Source organism: Callithrix jacchus, chromosome 14 (genome assembly GCF_049354715.1).
Source record: "Callithrix jacchus isolate 240 chromosome 14, calJac240_pri, whole genome shotgun sequence".
NCBI classification, from domain to species: domain Eukaryota; kingdom Metazoa; phylum Chordata; class Mammalia; order Primates; family Cebidae; genus Callithrix; species Callithrix jacchus.
The window spans coordinates 66,225,001-66,238,832 of record NC_133515.1 but is presented as its reverse complement, the minus strand read 5'-3'; the positions used below and the strand labels follow the sequence as shown (position 1 = coordinate 66,238,832).

Below are 13,832 nucleotides of genomic sequence, written 5' to 3'. Positions count from 1 at the left end.
AAAATATTGAGTAACACTGTCTCTGATCTGTAGAAAGAAAATGTCTGTTAGGGATGAGGAAGTTCAGTATACAGAAATCATTCAGTACTTATAGACTATTGGTGGAAATGTGAATTAGTTCAACCGCTATGGAAAGCAGTGTGGAGATTTTTCTGATTTTTAGAGTTCTAAACATAGAACTACTATTCGACCCAGCAATCCCACTACTAGGCATTAACAGTCCCACTACTATGTTTACCATTTGGGTGATGGGCTCAATAGAAGCCCAGAGCCCAGCTTTAAACAACATGCCATGTAACAAACCTGCACGTGTACTCCCTGACTCTAAAACAAAATATAAAAAACAAACATAACAAAAAGCATTCAGCATCCTAATTGAATTTTTATATATTTGGATATCTTATGACTAAAGATAATCATTTCTTTTCAAAAATATATTGAATGTAATAGTAATGTGCCACCAGGCGCAGTGGCTCACGCCTGTAATCTCCTCACTTTGGGAAGCTGAGGTGGGCAGATCACGGGGTCAGGAGTTTGAGACCAGCCTGACCAACATGGTGAAACCCCTTCTCTAATAAAAATACAAAAAAATTAGCTGGATGTGGTGGTATACACCTGTAGTCCTGGCTACTTCGGAGGCTAAGGCAGGAGAATTGCTTGAACCTGGGAGGTGGAGATTGCAGTGAGCCGAGATTGCTCCACTGCACTCCAGCCTGGGAACAGAGCAAGACTCCGTCTCAAAAAAAAAAAAAAAATAGTAATGTGCCAATTGGTTGGTTCCTTTTCTGTGAAAACTGTACCACAGTAATGTAATATGTTAACAATAGGAAAAACTGGCTGAATGGTATAATGAAATGCCATAACTTTTCTATAAGTCTAAAACCATCCTAAATTAAAGGTGTATTTATACAAGTATATATAAATATAGGAATATATTAATAATTTTAAAATTTCCTAGCCTAGTTTTAAAATGTTAGTGAAAATAATCTCATTCATTAACCATACTAATTTTGAGTTAAAATATGGTCATGTCAGGTTAAATCTCAAATAGTATTTCTTTCCAAATGGTCTTATTTCCTCCATTAATTATCTGTAGTCTGAAATCAACTAAATTTCTTGATTCTGAATAAATGATGTTCTGTATGTACAGAATTGCTATAAAAATTAATTTTTTTTTTTTTGAGACGGAGTTTCGCTCTTGTTACCCAGTCTGGAGTGCAATGGTATGATCTTGGCTCACTGCAACCTCCGCCTCCTGGGTTCAGGCAATTCTCCTGCCTCAGCATCCTGAGTAGCTGGGACTACAGGCACGTGCCACCATGCCCAGCTACTTTTTTATATTTTTAGTAGAAACAGGGTTTCACCATGTTGACCAGGATGGTCTCGATCTCTTGACCTTGTGATCCACCCACCTTGGCCTCCCAAAGTGCTGGGATTACAGGCTTGAGCCACCGCGCCCGGCCTATAAAAATTAATTTTCATGTTTTGTAATTTATATATAAATATATATAATTTATTATATATATTTTATATATATTATATAAATATAATATATTATATATATTATAATTATATAAATATATATAATATATAATGTGTATATATATTCCTTTTCTATACTTTCCTAACCACAGGGCTGTATTGTAATATTCTTGGACTGGAGACAGTAGCACAGGAAGCCAGACATTGGAGTATCCAATCCTTATTTGGCTGTGCAGATATTTCTCATAGCTAATTAGGGTGTGCACTAGAAAACTAGCTACGGTCCAGTAAGGATTGTGAGACACTGTGGTTGTGTTGTCTGTTCTGTTCCAGCCTCATGGGTTGTTCATATAAGTACAAGATAATTTCTCCTTAGTGCCTGTTACACTATCAAAACAGTGGTTTTAAACTGGTAAATACTGGTCAGGATCATTTACTCAATGTTAGAATTAATACTCAGATGTGGAAATCAAACCTGTGAGCTGGTGACTGTAGTAGAGACAGCCAAGATGTTTTCAGCGATCCTTTCTTCTGTCTGTTCTTTCCATGTAGATTTGTGACCTAATTGATATTCAGTACAATCCTGACACTTGAGATGGTTCTTTGTCAAATTTACTTTATAAATTTAGAAGTGTAGATATGAGAAGTGAATGGGCTGGTTATCTGTATGTGACTTATATATAGATAATTATATAGATAATAATCAGTTTTCATTTAATTGCTTTTATAGATATTTCCAAACATTATAGTCAGAAAGCTACAATAGAGCATGAACTTCCAACAGCAACACAGAAGCTGGTAACAACTAATGACTGTATCCTGTCATCAGTAGTGGCATTAACAAATGGAGCAGGAAAGGTAATTCTTTTCTGGCCGATATTGATGTTAAAATTCTTAAATAGTGCTTTTTTTTCTGAATGAGATAGGAAAATAGAACTCTAAAAGGATTTTGGAATATAAGGCTTTTTTGTAAATAAAGTTGTCTCCTTTTCCTCTGCTTTCTACCCAGTATTTACTCTGACTTACTGTTATTATTTTAAGAGAGGGGTCCCTTGCTATGTTGCCAGGCTTGACTCAAACTCCTGGACTGAAGGGAGCCTCCTGGGTGGCGGGGACTATAGGCACATGTACTGCATACTGCTTCCCTACCTAATGTTTAAAACCATGCGACAGTGACTGTTTAGCATTTGTCTTGAGTGCATAGATCACTCCCTGTTTATGTTTTAATGCAGTATTGGATGATTAGAAGATTCTAGGTAGTCTCAATAGAGATCCTTATGTATATGAAATGTCATATAGAACACTGGGAACATACAAAAAAGAAAACAAACCCACCACAGTATACATTCTATTAATATTTTGTTTTTTTCTCTCCTAGTGTTTTTGTATGTTTGCTTTTTGTAATTCTTGTGATAATGCTACCTCTGTGGGTTTTTTTGTCTTAACAAGTACTTTAAAGTGACTTCAACATGTGTCTTTTCATTGAACTTTTAATAGTAGGTCATGGATTATTTAATACTTAATTTTCACTGTAAACTGACCAAAGAGCAGTTTCTTTAAGAATCCTTTGATAAGCCAGGTGCAGTGGCTCACACCTGTAATCCCAGCACTTTGAGAGGCTGAGGCAGGAGAATTGCTTGAGCCCAGGATTTCAAGAAAAGCCTGGGCAACATGTCAAGACCTCATCTCTACAAAATTAAAAAATTAGCCAAGCATGGTGATGTGCACCTGTGGTCCCAGCTACTTTGGAGGCTGAGGTAGGAGGATTGCTTGAGCCCAGGAGGTTGAGGCTGCAGTGAGCTGTGTTTGAGCCACTGCACTCTAGCCTGGGTGACAGAGCAAGAAAATTCTATCTCAAAAAAAAAAATTTTCATCATGGATATTCCTATTTCAGCTGAAGTTATATTCTTAGATTGTGTGTTCATGTGACTGTCATCAACACCTTTAATGATTAAGATTTCTCTGAGAACTTCCTATATGTATAAAACTAAAAGGACTGTATTCAGAACTATCTTAGCCCGTTTATTTCAGCAGACTCAGCATGATTTCCAAAGGAAATGCTTATCTTTGTATCTGTATTTATATACTATTCTGCTTCTGACAGACTGACCATAATGGGAACAAATTTTCTTCAAGTGATTTAGAATAGTCAGAAATAATCACAGATCATGTTAGACATTCCAGTGTCATCATTTCCACAGTTAGACTAGTCTTGTGACCACTTGCTATAGCTTGGGGTCATGATTAAAACGTGTTATCTTTAGATTCTGTCTGCTTAAAGATCTATGTGTACAGGATTCCTGAGCCAGAGGACCATCCTCATTGCCTTCTCTTTCACCTCCTTCATCCATGGCATGCCAGATGCTTTCTGAGAATAATCCTAACTTGATTCAGTTGAGAAAAATTCTGAAAAGAGAGAACATTGGTATTATATGAGTCTCTGTATTTGCCAACTTTAATGAGAACTCTGAAATATGGTATATTTCATAGTTTATTTTAGCTTTACTTTGCCTGAAACCATAGAATGTCATCTCAAGGAAAGGTATCTGATCTTCACTCTGAAATGTTAATAAATGGTTTTCAACTAAAATATTTGAACTAACATTAGTTGGTGTCAGCTTAATATTAAATACTTAGCTGATGTGATTAGATTAACCTAATTTTACAGTTTGTGATTTCCTTAAGAACCCAGTAGGAAAGTATAGTATATTCATATTAAAGAAAGTTTGGAAAATGTAGAACTATTAGAAAGAGGAAAGAAAATAAACCATACAATATACTACCATGATCCAAATGCAAACACTGAGTGTATCCATGTCATTCACAAGGACTACATAGCCCAACATTTTTGGAATCCTCACTTTATTGAATAACACCTAACATAGAATTTCATTTGATATAGTAAAATATCAGTGAAAAATATAACCTTTTAGACCATTAGTGATTAATTTTTGAGCAATTGTTTGTTAAAGTAGAATACTGTTTTACAAATCACTTTTTAAAATTTATCAAAATACAATATTCTTTAATGTATACAAGACTGTACTGAGGTGAGAGTATTGCTTGAGCCCAGGAATTCAAGACCAGCCTGGGCAACATGGCAAGATCTCATCTTTACAAAATTTAAAAATCAGCCAATCATGATGGTGTCCTAGCTACTTGAGAGGCTAAGGGAAGAGGATTATTTGAGCCCAGGAGGTTGAGGCTGCAGTGAGGTCTCCTACCCGAGCCTCCCGAATAGCTGGGACCACAGATGCACACCACCATGCCTGGCTGATTTTTCAGTTTTGTAGAGATGAGGTCTTTCCTTGTTGCCCAGGCTGGTCTTAAAGTCCTGGGCTCAAGCAGTACTCCCACCTCAGCCTCTCAAAGTTGGGATTACAGGTGTGAGCCACCACACCTGGCTTATTGAAGGATTTTTTTTTTTTTTTGAGAGGGAGTCTCACTCTGTCACCCAGGCTGGAGTGCAGTGGTGTGGTCTTGGCTGACTGCAACCTCTGACCCCAGGTTCAAGGGATTCTCCTGCCTCAGCCTCCTGAGTAACTGGGATTACAGGTGCGTGCCACCACACCTGGTTAATTTTTGTGTTTTTAGTAGAAACGGAGTTTCACCGTGTTGGCCAGGCTGGTCTCGAATTACTGACCTTGTGATCTGCCCACCTCAGCCTCTCAAAGGGCTGGGATTTCAAGCATGAGCCACTGTGCCCAGCAAGGAATTGTTACAGAAACTGCACTTTGGGCTGGGCACAGTGGCTCATGCCTGTAATCCCAGAACTTTGGGAGCCCGAGGCAGGTGGATCACCTGAGGTCAGGAGTTCAAGATCAGCCTGACCAACATGGTGAAACCCTATCTCTACTAAAAATACAAAAATTAGCCAGGTGTGGTGGTGGGTGCCTGTAATCCCAGCTACTTGGGAGGCTGAGGCAGGAGAATCGTTGAGCTCAGGAGGTAGAGGTGGCAGTGAGCCAAGATTGCGCCACTGCACTCTACCCTGGGCAACAGAGTGACTCCGACTAAAGAAAAAAAAAGAAACTGCCCTTTGCCCTTTGGTAAGTTTATAGTGAAAATTAAGTATTTAATGGTCCAGGTGATCATGACCTACTATTAAAGGTTCAATGAAAAGACACGTGTTCAAGTCACTTTAAAGTACTTGTTAATATGCAAAATCACAGAGGTAACGTTATCACAAGTATTACCAAACACCATAGATTCAAAATCATGGCTGAGCAAAGTTATAGTCATAGATCTTCGTGGCTGCTTACATAGAGTTAACAAATGTTAAATCTGTAAATGACAGTCTACTGAATTTTCAGTCTTTTTTTTTTCTGTATTTGTAATTTATAAATTTATAGAATTAAATTTAAATGGAGGTTGCATATTCAAAATTCTATGTTATATCTTCTGTTAGAGTATGAAATATTCAAAGTTAAAATACAAACGGAATCTAGAAATCCAAACATGGATATTTTGAGAGCACTGGTAGAAATTAATGAGGTAGGCCGGGCATGGTGGCTCATGCCTGTAATCCAAGCACTTTGGAGGCCGAGGCAGGCGGATCACCTGAGGTTGGGAATTCAAGACCAGCCTGACCAACATAGTGAAACCCCGTCTTTATAAAAATAAAATAAAAAGTTAAAAATAAAAATAAATTTAAAAAAGAAATTAATGAGGTAAAGAGTTCATGAAAGTCTCCTATAGAATAAATCAGAATCGGTCTTGGTTTTCAGGAAGAATAGAAATTGTCTAGAAAAGGACATGTCAGAAATCTGTTCTGACTATTTATACTGGTGTCCTCTTTTTATTATAAAACATTGCCTAGGTATTCTCAAATAAATAAATGTGGACTTTGGGGCAGGTGTTGAAATTTCATTTCCATTTCTCAGCATCTTTAAACTTTACTGCAAAAACTCTTAGCTATATATTTTAGATATATTGTTGGAAAACAAAATCTATTTTTTTGTCACTCTTTGTTTAGATTGCATCCTTCTTCAGCAACAATTTGGACTACTTCATTGCTTCACTGAGCTATGGACCTAAGGCAGCGAGTGGATTCATTAGTCCTCTTTCAGCTGAATGCATGCTACAGTATAAGAAAAAAGCTGCTACCTATATGAAGTCTTTGAGAAAGGTTCGTTAGCTGCTGTTAATATTTAAATCAGAGGAAACATCAGGAATTAGTCTAGAGAATGGCAAGATTTTTTTTTTGCAGTTTATGTTGTTGACATTTTTTACGATATTGGGGTGTAGGTTGTTGGTGGGTGTTGGGGGAGGGCTGTGGGGAAGAGGAAGTAATAGGACCCAGACTTTACCTGATAAGCAGCATTGCCTGTATTCATAGGCCATGTTGGACTCATGTCCCGAGTGCTTGATAGAGTGCCTGGGCTGAGGTAGCCAGGCAAACAGTAAATATTGAACTTTAGAAACTCTTAAACTTGTAGAAACAGAAAAAAAAGAAGAAATATGTGTATGGTTTTTTTTTTCTGAATAAGAATATGTAGTAGTTGCAGAAAACATCAGAAGATACTGCAGTACATTAAGAAAATTGTGGGCTGGGCACGGTGGCTCACGCCTGTAATCCCAGCACTTTAGGAGGCTGAGGCGGGTGGATCACTTGAGGTCAGGAGTTCAAGACCAGTCTGGCCAACGTGGTGAAACCCTATCTCTACTAAAAATACAAAAAATTAGCTGGGCATGGTGGCAGGCATCTGTAATCCCAGCAACTCAGGAGGCTGAGGCAGGAGAATCACTTGAGCCCGGGAGATAGAGGTTGCAGTGAGCTGAGATCACACCATTGCACTCCAGTCTGGGCAACAAGAGCGAAACTCCGTCTCAAAAAGAAAAAAAGAAAAAAATTGTGGTCACCTATAATCCCATCCCACCACCCAAATGTAGCTACACTTGACTTTGTTAGAAAACTGTATATTTATATTCAAAAAATATTAGTGTATGTTTGCGTGCACATGCACACGCATACTATAAAAAGCAGAATGTTGGTTGGGTGCGGTGGCTCACACCTATAATCCAAGCACTTTGGGAAACTGAGGTGGGTGTATCACGAGGTCAGGAGATCAAGACCATCCTGGCTAACATGGTGAAACCCTGTCTCTACTAAAAGTACAAAAAATTAGTCAGGTGTGGTGGCATGCACTCAGCTACTTGGGAGGCTGAGACAGGAGAATTGCTGGAACCCAGGAGGCAGAGGTTGCAGTGAGCCAAGATCGTGCCACTGCACTCCAGCCTGGGTGACAGAGCGAGACTCCATCTCAAAACAAAACAAGAACAAGCAGAATATATTTGGGTGCATGTACTGGCACATGTGTGCACATACTATAAAAAGCAGAATGTATTTAGGTGCATGTACTATTTTAGAATTTTTTTTCCTCAATGCATCATGGATATATTTATATATCTCTCTCAAAAATTGTATCTATACATGACTCAAGGGATATCATTAAAAAAGAATGAAAGAGGAATAATAAAATATGAGATATAATATAGATTACTATTATCTTTTTTTATTTTTTAGCTACTCCTTGCAGAGCAGGGCTAACTTATAGACAGTGTGCCCAGAGCTGCCAACTTAGTATTTTATTCTGTAAATGTATAATTTCATGTATTCATTGCTGGTAGGTATTTAAGTTGTTGCCTGTTTTTCACTGTTACAGTGCAGTGCTACAGTGGGTATTCCTGCAAATGCAATTTGTGCATTTTACTTTTTTCTCTTCATTCCTTTAAACATTTTAACTATGCAGTATACAGACATGTTCTTATATTAAATTAGATCATTACAAGTGTAAATTATAATCCCTAATTCCAGGTCCTCTCTAGAGGTAGCCATAATTATCAGTTTGATGTGTAACTTTCCAGGCTCTTTGAGCATTAATAAGCATGCAATCTTTAAACAATACAGAAAATTTTTCTTGCTTCCTTCCTTCACTTTTCTTTTGTTCTTTTCTCCTTTTTTCTTTCCTTGTCTTTTCTTTTTACTAAATGCATGTTTCATTGTACAATTTGCTTTTTTTGTTTAACATATGTTTTAGAGACTGTCTATATCATTACATGTGGTACTCACTATATTCCTTTTAGATATGGCATAGAATTCTATAATGTCGACATTCCATGCTTCATTTAGGTTTCCCTTAACTGGTAGGCATTTGGTTAATTCCACTTTTTTACTTTCACAGTAATATTGCAATGGATAGCCTTGTAAATGTTTTCTTGGGCACAGAGGTGGAATATGAAAAGTAGAATAGGCCATGTGGCTTGTACATTTGAAGTTTTTAATTTTTTATTTATTTTTAATTTTTAATAAAGACGGGGTTTCACCATGTTGGTCAGGCTGGTCTTGAACTCCCAACCTCAGGTGATCCGCCTGCCTTGGCCTCCAAAGTGCTTGGATTACAGGCGTGAGCCACCATACCCAGCCACATTTGAAGTTTTAATAGCCATTGCCAAATTGTCCTTCAGAATGGGCACTCTGAAGGATGCTTCCAGCAGTATAAAAGCTACCTATCTCCTTATGTGAATTGCTGGTTCAAAGTCTGTGAATGTTTCCAATTTTGGCATGTTTTTCTAGACTATAGTTCAGGAAGGTTACCTATTCATAGTTTACCAGCAGTAGAAATATGAATTTAACCCATAAATGTAATATTTGTCAATCTCAGAGAAGACAGGTTTCTTGCTGTTGTTTTGGTTTACATATCTTTGCTTGTTAATGAGTTTCAATGTCCTTTCATAGTTATCATTTGTGTTTACTGTATAAATTATCTGTTCAGCTCTTTTACCTGTTTTTAAATAAATGTTTCTCATTAGGGTTGAAAGAGCTCTCTCTATATTAAGAATGTTAATTTTGTGTTTATGTGGGAAATATTTTCCTCTAGTTTGTTTTTCAGAATAGAAGTTTTTATTTTTGTATCAGCAAATAGGTCTTTTTCTTCATGGTGATGATTCTTAGCCAGGGTTACTTTCCAAGGTAGAAATATTCACCTATATTTTCTTCCAGCATTTTTACAGTCCAATTTTTGGATTTGTACAGGCAGCCTACAGTAGCTGGAAAAAATACATAAATAAATAAATTTTTAGATTTGGATCTTTAATTCATCCAGAATTTATTCTGATATAAGATGTCAAAGAAGGATCTAAATGATTATTTTTCTCAATAATTAACTGGTTGTCCTTGTACTATTTATTTAGTCCATATTTTCTCCATTCACTTAGAAATGCAATATTTGCCACATAGTACATTTTTATATGTGCTTTTGTCTGTTTCCAGATTTTCTGTTCTGTTCTTCATCTATTTTGGTGCAAGTTCATAGGGTTTTAGTGTATCTTATGTAGATGCTCCTTGACTTATGATGGGATTATGTCCTGGTAAGCACATTGTATGTTGAAAATATTACAGCCAGGAGTAGTGGCTCATGCCTGTAATCCCAGCACTTTGGGATACCAAGGTGGGAGGATCACTTGAGTCCAGAAGTTGAAGACCGGCCTGGTCACCTAGGGAGACCTGGTCTCACCTGGCATGGTGGTGCATGCCTGTAGTCACAGCTGTTTGGGAGGCTGGGCTGAGGCAGGAGGAGCCCTTGAACCTGGGAGGTCAAGGCTGCAGTGAGTTGTGGTCACACCACTGCACTCCAGCCCAGGGTGACAAAGTGAGACCTTGTCTCAAAAAAAAACTCGTTGAAAATGCATTTAATGTACCTAACCTACCAACCATCATAGTTTAGCCTAGCCTGCCTTAAATGTGCTCAAAACACTTACATTAGCCTACAGTTAGGCAAGTCATCTAACATAAAGCCTATTTTATTTTATTTATTTATTTACTTACTTACTTATTTATTTTTTAATCGGAGTCTTGCTCTGTTGCCCAGGCTGGAGTGCAATGGTATGATCTCAGCTCACCACAGCCTCTGCTTCCCGAGTCCAAAGGATTCTCCTGCCTCAGCGTCCTGAGTAGCTGGGATTACAGGCACCCACCACGACTCCCTGCCAATTTTTTTTTTTTTTTTGGTATATTTAGTAGAGACAGGGTTTTACCGTGTTGGTCAGGCTTATCTTGAACTCCTGACCTCAGGTAATCCACCCACCTCGGCCTCCCAAAGTGCTGGCATTACTTGTGTCAGCCACTGCACCTGGCCTTATTTATTTTTGAGATGGAATCTCACTCGCTCTGTTGCCCAGGCTGGAGTGCAGTGATACAATCTCAGCTTAGTGGAACCTCTGCCTCCGGGGTTCAAATGATCCTCCTGCCTCAGCCTTCTGATTTGCTGGGATTACAGGTGTGCACCACCATGCCCAGTTAATTTTCGTATTTTTGGTAGCGTCAGGGTTTCACCATTTTGGCCTGGCTGGTCTCAAACTCCTGACTTCAAGTAATCCATCCCCTCGGCCTCTGAAAGTGCTAAGATTACAGGGGTGAGGCACCACTCCCAGCTGATTTTATAATAGTGTTGAGTATCTCATAACTTATTGAAAATGTACTGAAAGTGAAAAACAGAATGATTTTATGTATGAGTACTCAAAGTATGGTTTCTACGGAATGCGTTGCTTTTGCACCATTGTAAAGTCATTCAATTGAAGCAAGCTAAGTCAGTGACTATTTATAAGTGTTGTAAGTTTTTTTATTATTTTTCTTTTAAAAAATTATCTTTCTTTTCAAATGTATTAAAATAAATAGTCTACTTTGACATCTGAATTTATTGTCACAGCTTGTTTAGCATTCTTTTTGTATGTCAGATGCAGGGGAGGGCATTTATAGGCATGCAATCTATAAATAATATTTTTTCTTTAATTCTCATAATGCTTTCTTCATAGCCCCTCTTAGAGTCTGTGCCTTATGAGGAAGCACTGGCAAACCGCCGCATCCTTCTCAGTTCGACTGAAAGCAGAGAAGGCCTTGCACAGCAGGTATGGCACTGGGAAAATCATGAAAATTGCTAAAGAACGGAAATGTTAAATTCCCTGAAGAAAGTTTTTAAGACATGTAGAATGATTCAAAAGTCTGCATAAATATGCATGTGAAATGAATTGTTTAATACATACTAAAAAGAAAATAGACATAATTTGTTGAAAAACCTGTTGACACTCTAAGTCATCTTGATTCAGTTGGTGTTATAATTGGACCTAAAGTACTATCAACACGCTTTGGCCACGATGATTAATTCTTTTTTTTAATGTACTACATTTAAATGTCTGAAATGCTAAAGTAAAAGAGGGGGCAAGAGCCAGCGACTCTGAGTTATTTTCATTTCTTAAAGGAGCAGGAAAGAAATATTTGCAATATTTAGTAGTCAGTTGAATTTGGGGAGTTGGTGGGAGTGGGAGGCACTGTCTTTTTCAGAAAAAAGGAAAAAACTATATATGTATTTGTCGACGGTTGCTGGCTCGTAACTCCCATAGTCCTTGTTACATACAGTAAATAGACTCTCACTCTCTCTGATCTTCTCTTGCCCTCTTTTTACTTGCCTAAGGCAGAACTCTAATCAGACTATAGGGCATTGGAGGGCATAAGACCTTCATTCTAGAGGAGCTCCTGCCCCATACCCTAGAGGAAGAAATGCTGCTGCACAGAGAAGAATCTAAACAGACAGGGCTTGTTGGGTTTTGTTTTGTTTTGTTTTGTTGAAATGGAATCTTGCTGTGTCACCCAGGCTAGAGTGCAATGTCACGATCTCAGCTTGCTACAACCTCCACCTGCTGGGTTCAAGCCATTTTCCTGCCTCAGCCTCCAGAGTGGCTAGGATTACAGGTGCATATCATACCCAGCTAATTTTTGTATTTTTTATTTTTAGTATAGACAGTTTCCCATGTTGGCCAGGCTGGTCTTGAACTCCTGACCTCAAGTGATCAACCTGCCTCGGCCTCCCAAAGTGCTGGAATTACAGGCGTGAGCCACTGTGCCCATTAGGGCTTGTTGGGTTTAGATCCAATGACACTTCTTCATGGTTGCCAGTCATGCCTATCCAATGCAGTATCCATAAAAAGCCCAAGAGGGTGGGGTTTCAGAGCTTGTGAATAGCTGAACACATGAGGTTACTGGAGGGTGGCATGCCCGGGGAGGGCATGGAAATTCTGCACCCCTTCCTCTACTTTACTCTGTAAATCTCTTCATCTGTATCCTTGGTAATAAACCAATAAATGTGTTTCCCTGACTGTTGTGAGCCACTCCAGCAAATTAATGAAACTCAAAGAGGGAGTCATGGGAACCTCAACTTAAAGCTGATTAGTCACAAGTTCTTAAGGTCCAGACTTGTGACTGCTGTCTGCAGTGGAGGCAGTTTTGGGACCAGAACTCATGATCTGTGGAATCCAGCACTATCTGTATGTAGATAGTGGTGGAATTAAATTGGAGGACACTCACCTGATGTCCACAACAAAACCGACGACTTGTTTGTTGGTGGGGAAATATCCCCACATACTTTGGTGTCACAGAAGTCTTATGTACTGATTGTACCGTGTGAGAACAAGAAAAAATGATTTGAGAGTTTTTCATAGCAAAGATATACCTTAAAAAGTACTAGGACCTTAGAAGCCTTCCTCATGCCCATTTCTAGTTACTACTCTCCTCTCCCTCAAAGATAACTCTTCTCCTGCCTTTTAGCACCATAGATTAGGGTTTTTGGGGTTTTTTTGTTTGTTTTTTTGCCTGATACTGAACTTACTTTTAAATGCAATTATGCTCTTTCAGATCTGGCTTTTTTTGTTCAGCAGAGTATACGGTATTAGGTTGGTTCAAAAGTAATTGCAGTTGTTATTTTAAAAAAATGGCAAAACCACAATTACTTTTGCACCAACCTATAGTTCTAATTGTTCCACAATTTTTGTATTCTCTGTTTTTTAAGTTTTAATTAAATGGTTGGGTTGGTTTAAGTTGCTGTGCTTTGATAATTAGTGATGTTGCATACCTTTTAATTTGTTTATAGTCTCATTCAAATCTGTTTTTTTTTTTATTTTTTATTTTTTATTTTTGCCTTTTTCTCTGTTGAGTTGTCTATCTTACTTTCTTTTTAATTTAATTTTATTTTTCTAAGATGGGATTTCACCATGTTGGTTGGGCTGGTCTTGAACTCCCGACCTCAGGTGATCCTCCCTCCTTGGCCTCCAAAGTACTTGGATTACAGGTGTGAGCCACCGCGCCCAGCCTATCTTACTGATTTTCGAGAATTCTTTCTATGTTCTAGTTATTGGATCTCTGTTGGATAAATGGTTTACAGGTTCTAATTTGATTCTGTGTTTCCTTTTCACTTTTGATGTTTTTTGATGAGTGGTTTTTTAAAAATCTTACTATAGTTTAATTTCTCTATTTATGGTTGTGCTTTTTGTATCCTGTCTAATAAATCTCTCCATATTCT

At 38.0% G+C, this 13,832-nt stretch overlaps 1 protein-coding gene across 10 annotated transcripts in view; it reads left to right on the top strand.

The window, feature by feature from the left end:
* PPP1R21 (protein phosphatase 1 regulatory subunit 21) overlaps window positions 1-13,832 on the top strand; it is an 81,000-nt gene that overhangs the window by 44,214 nt on the left and 22,954 nt on the right. For all 10 annotated transcript variants that reach the window (XM_017964340.4, XM_002757768.6, XM_078349394.1 and 7 more), the window contains 3 exons: window positions 2,213-2,340; window positions 6,458-6,610; window positions 11,296-11,388. In XM_017964340.4, coding sequence (XP_017819829.1) covers window positions 2,213-2,340; window positions 6,458-6,610; window positions 11,296-11,388 — 374 coding nt within the window. The remainder of the gene's footprint in view (window positions 1-2,212; window positions 2,341-6,457; window positions 6,611-11,295; window positions 11,389-13,832) is intronic.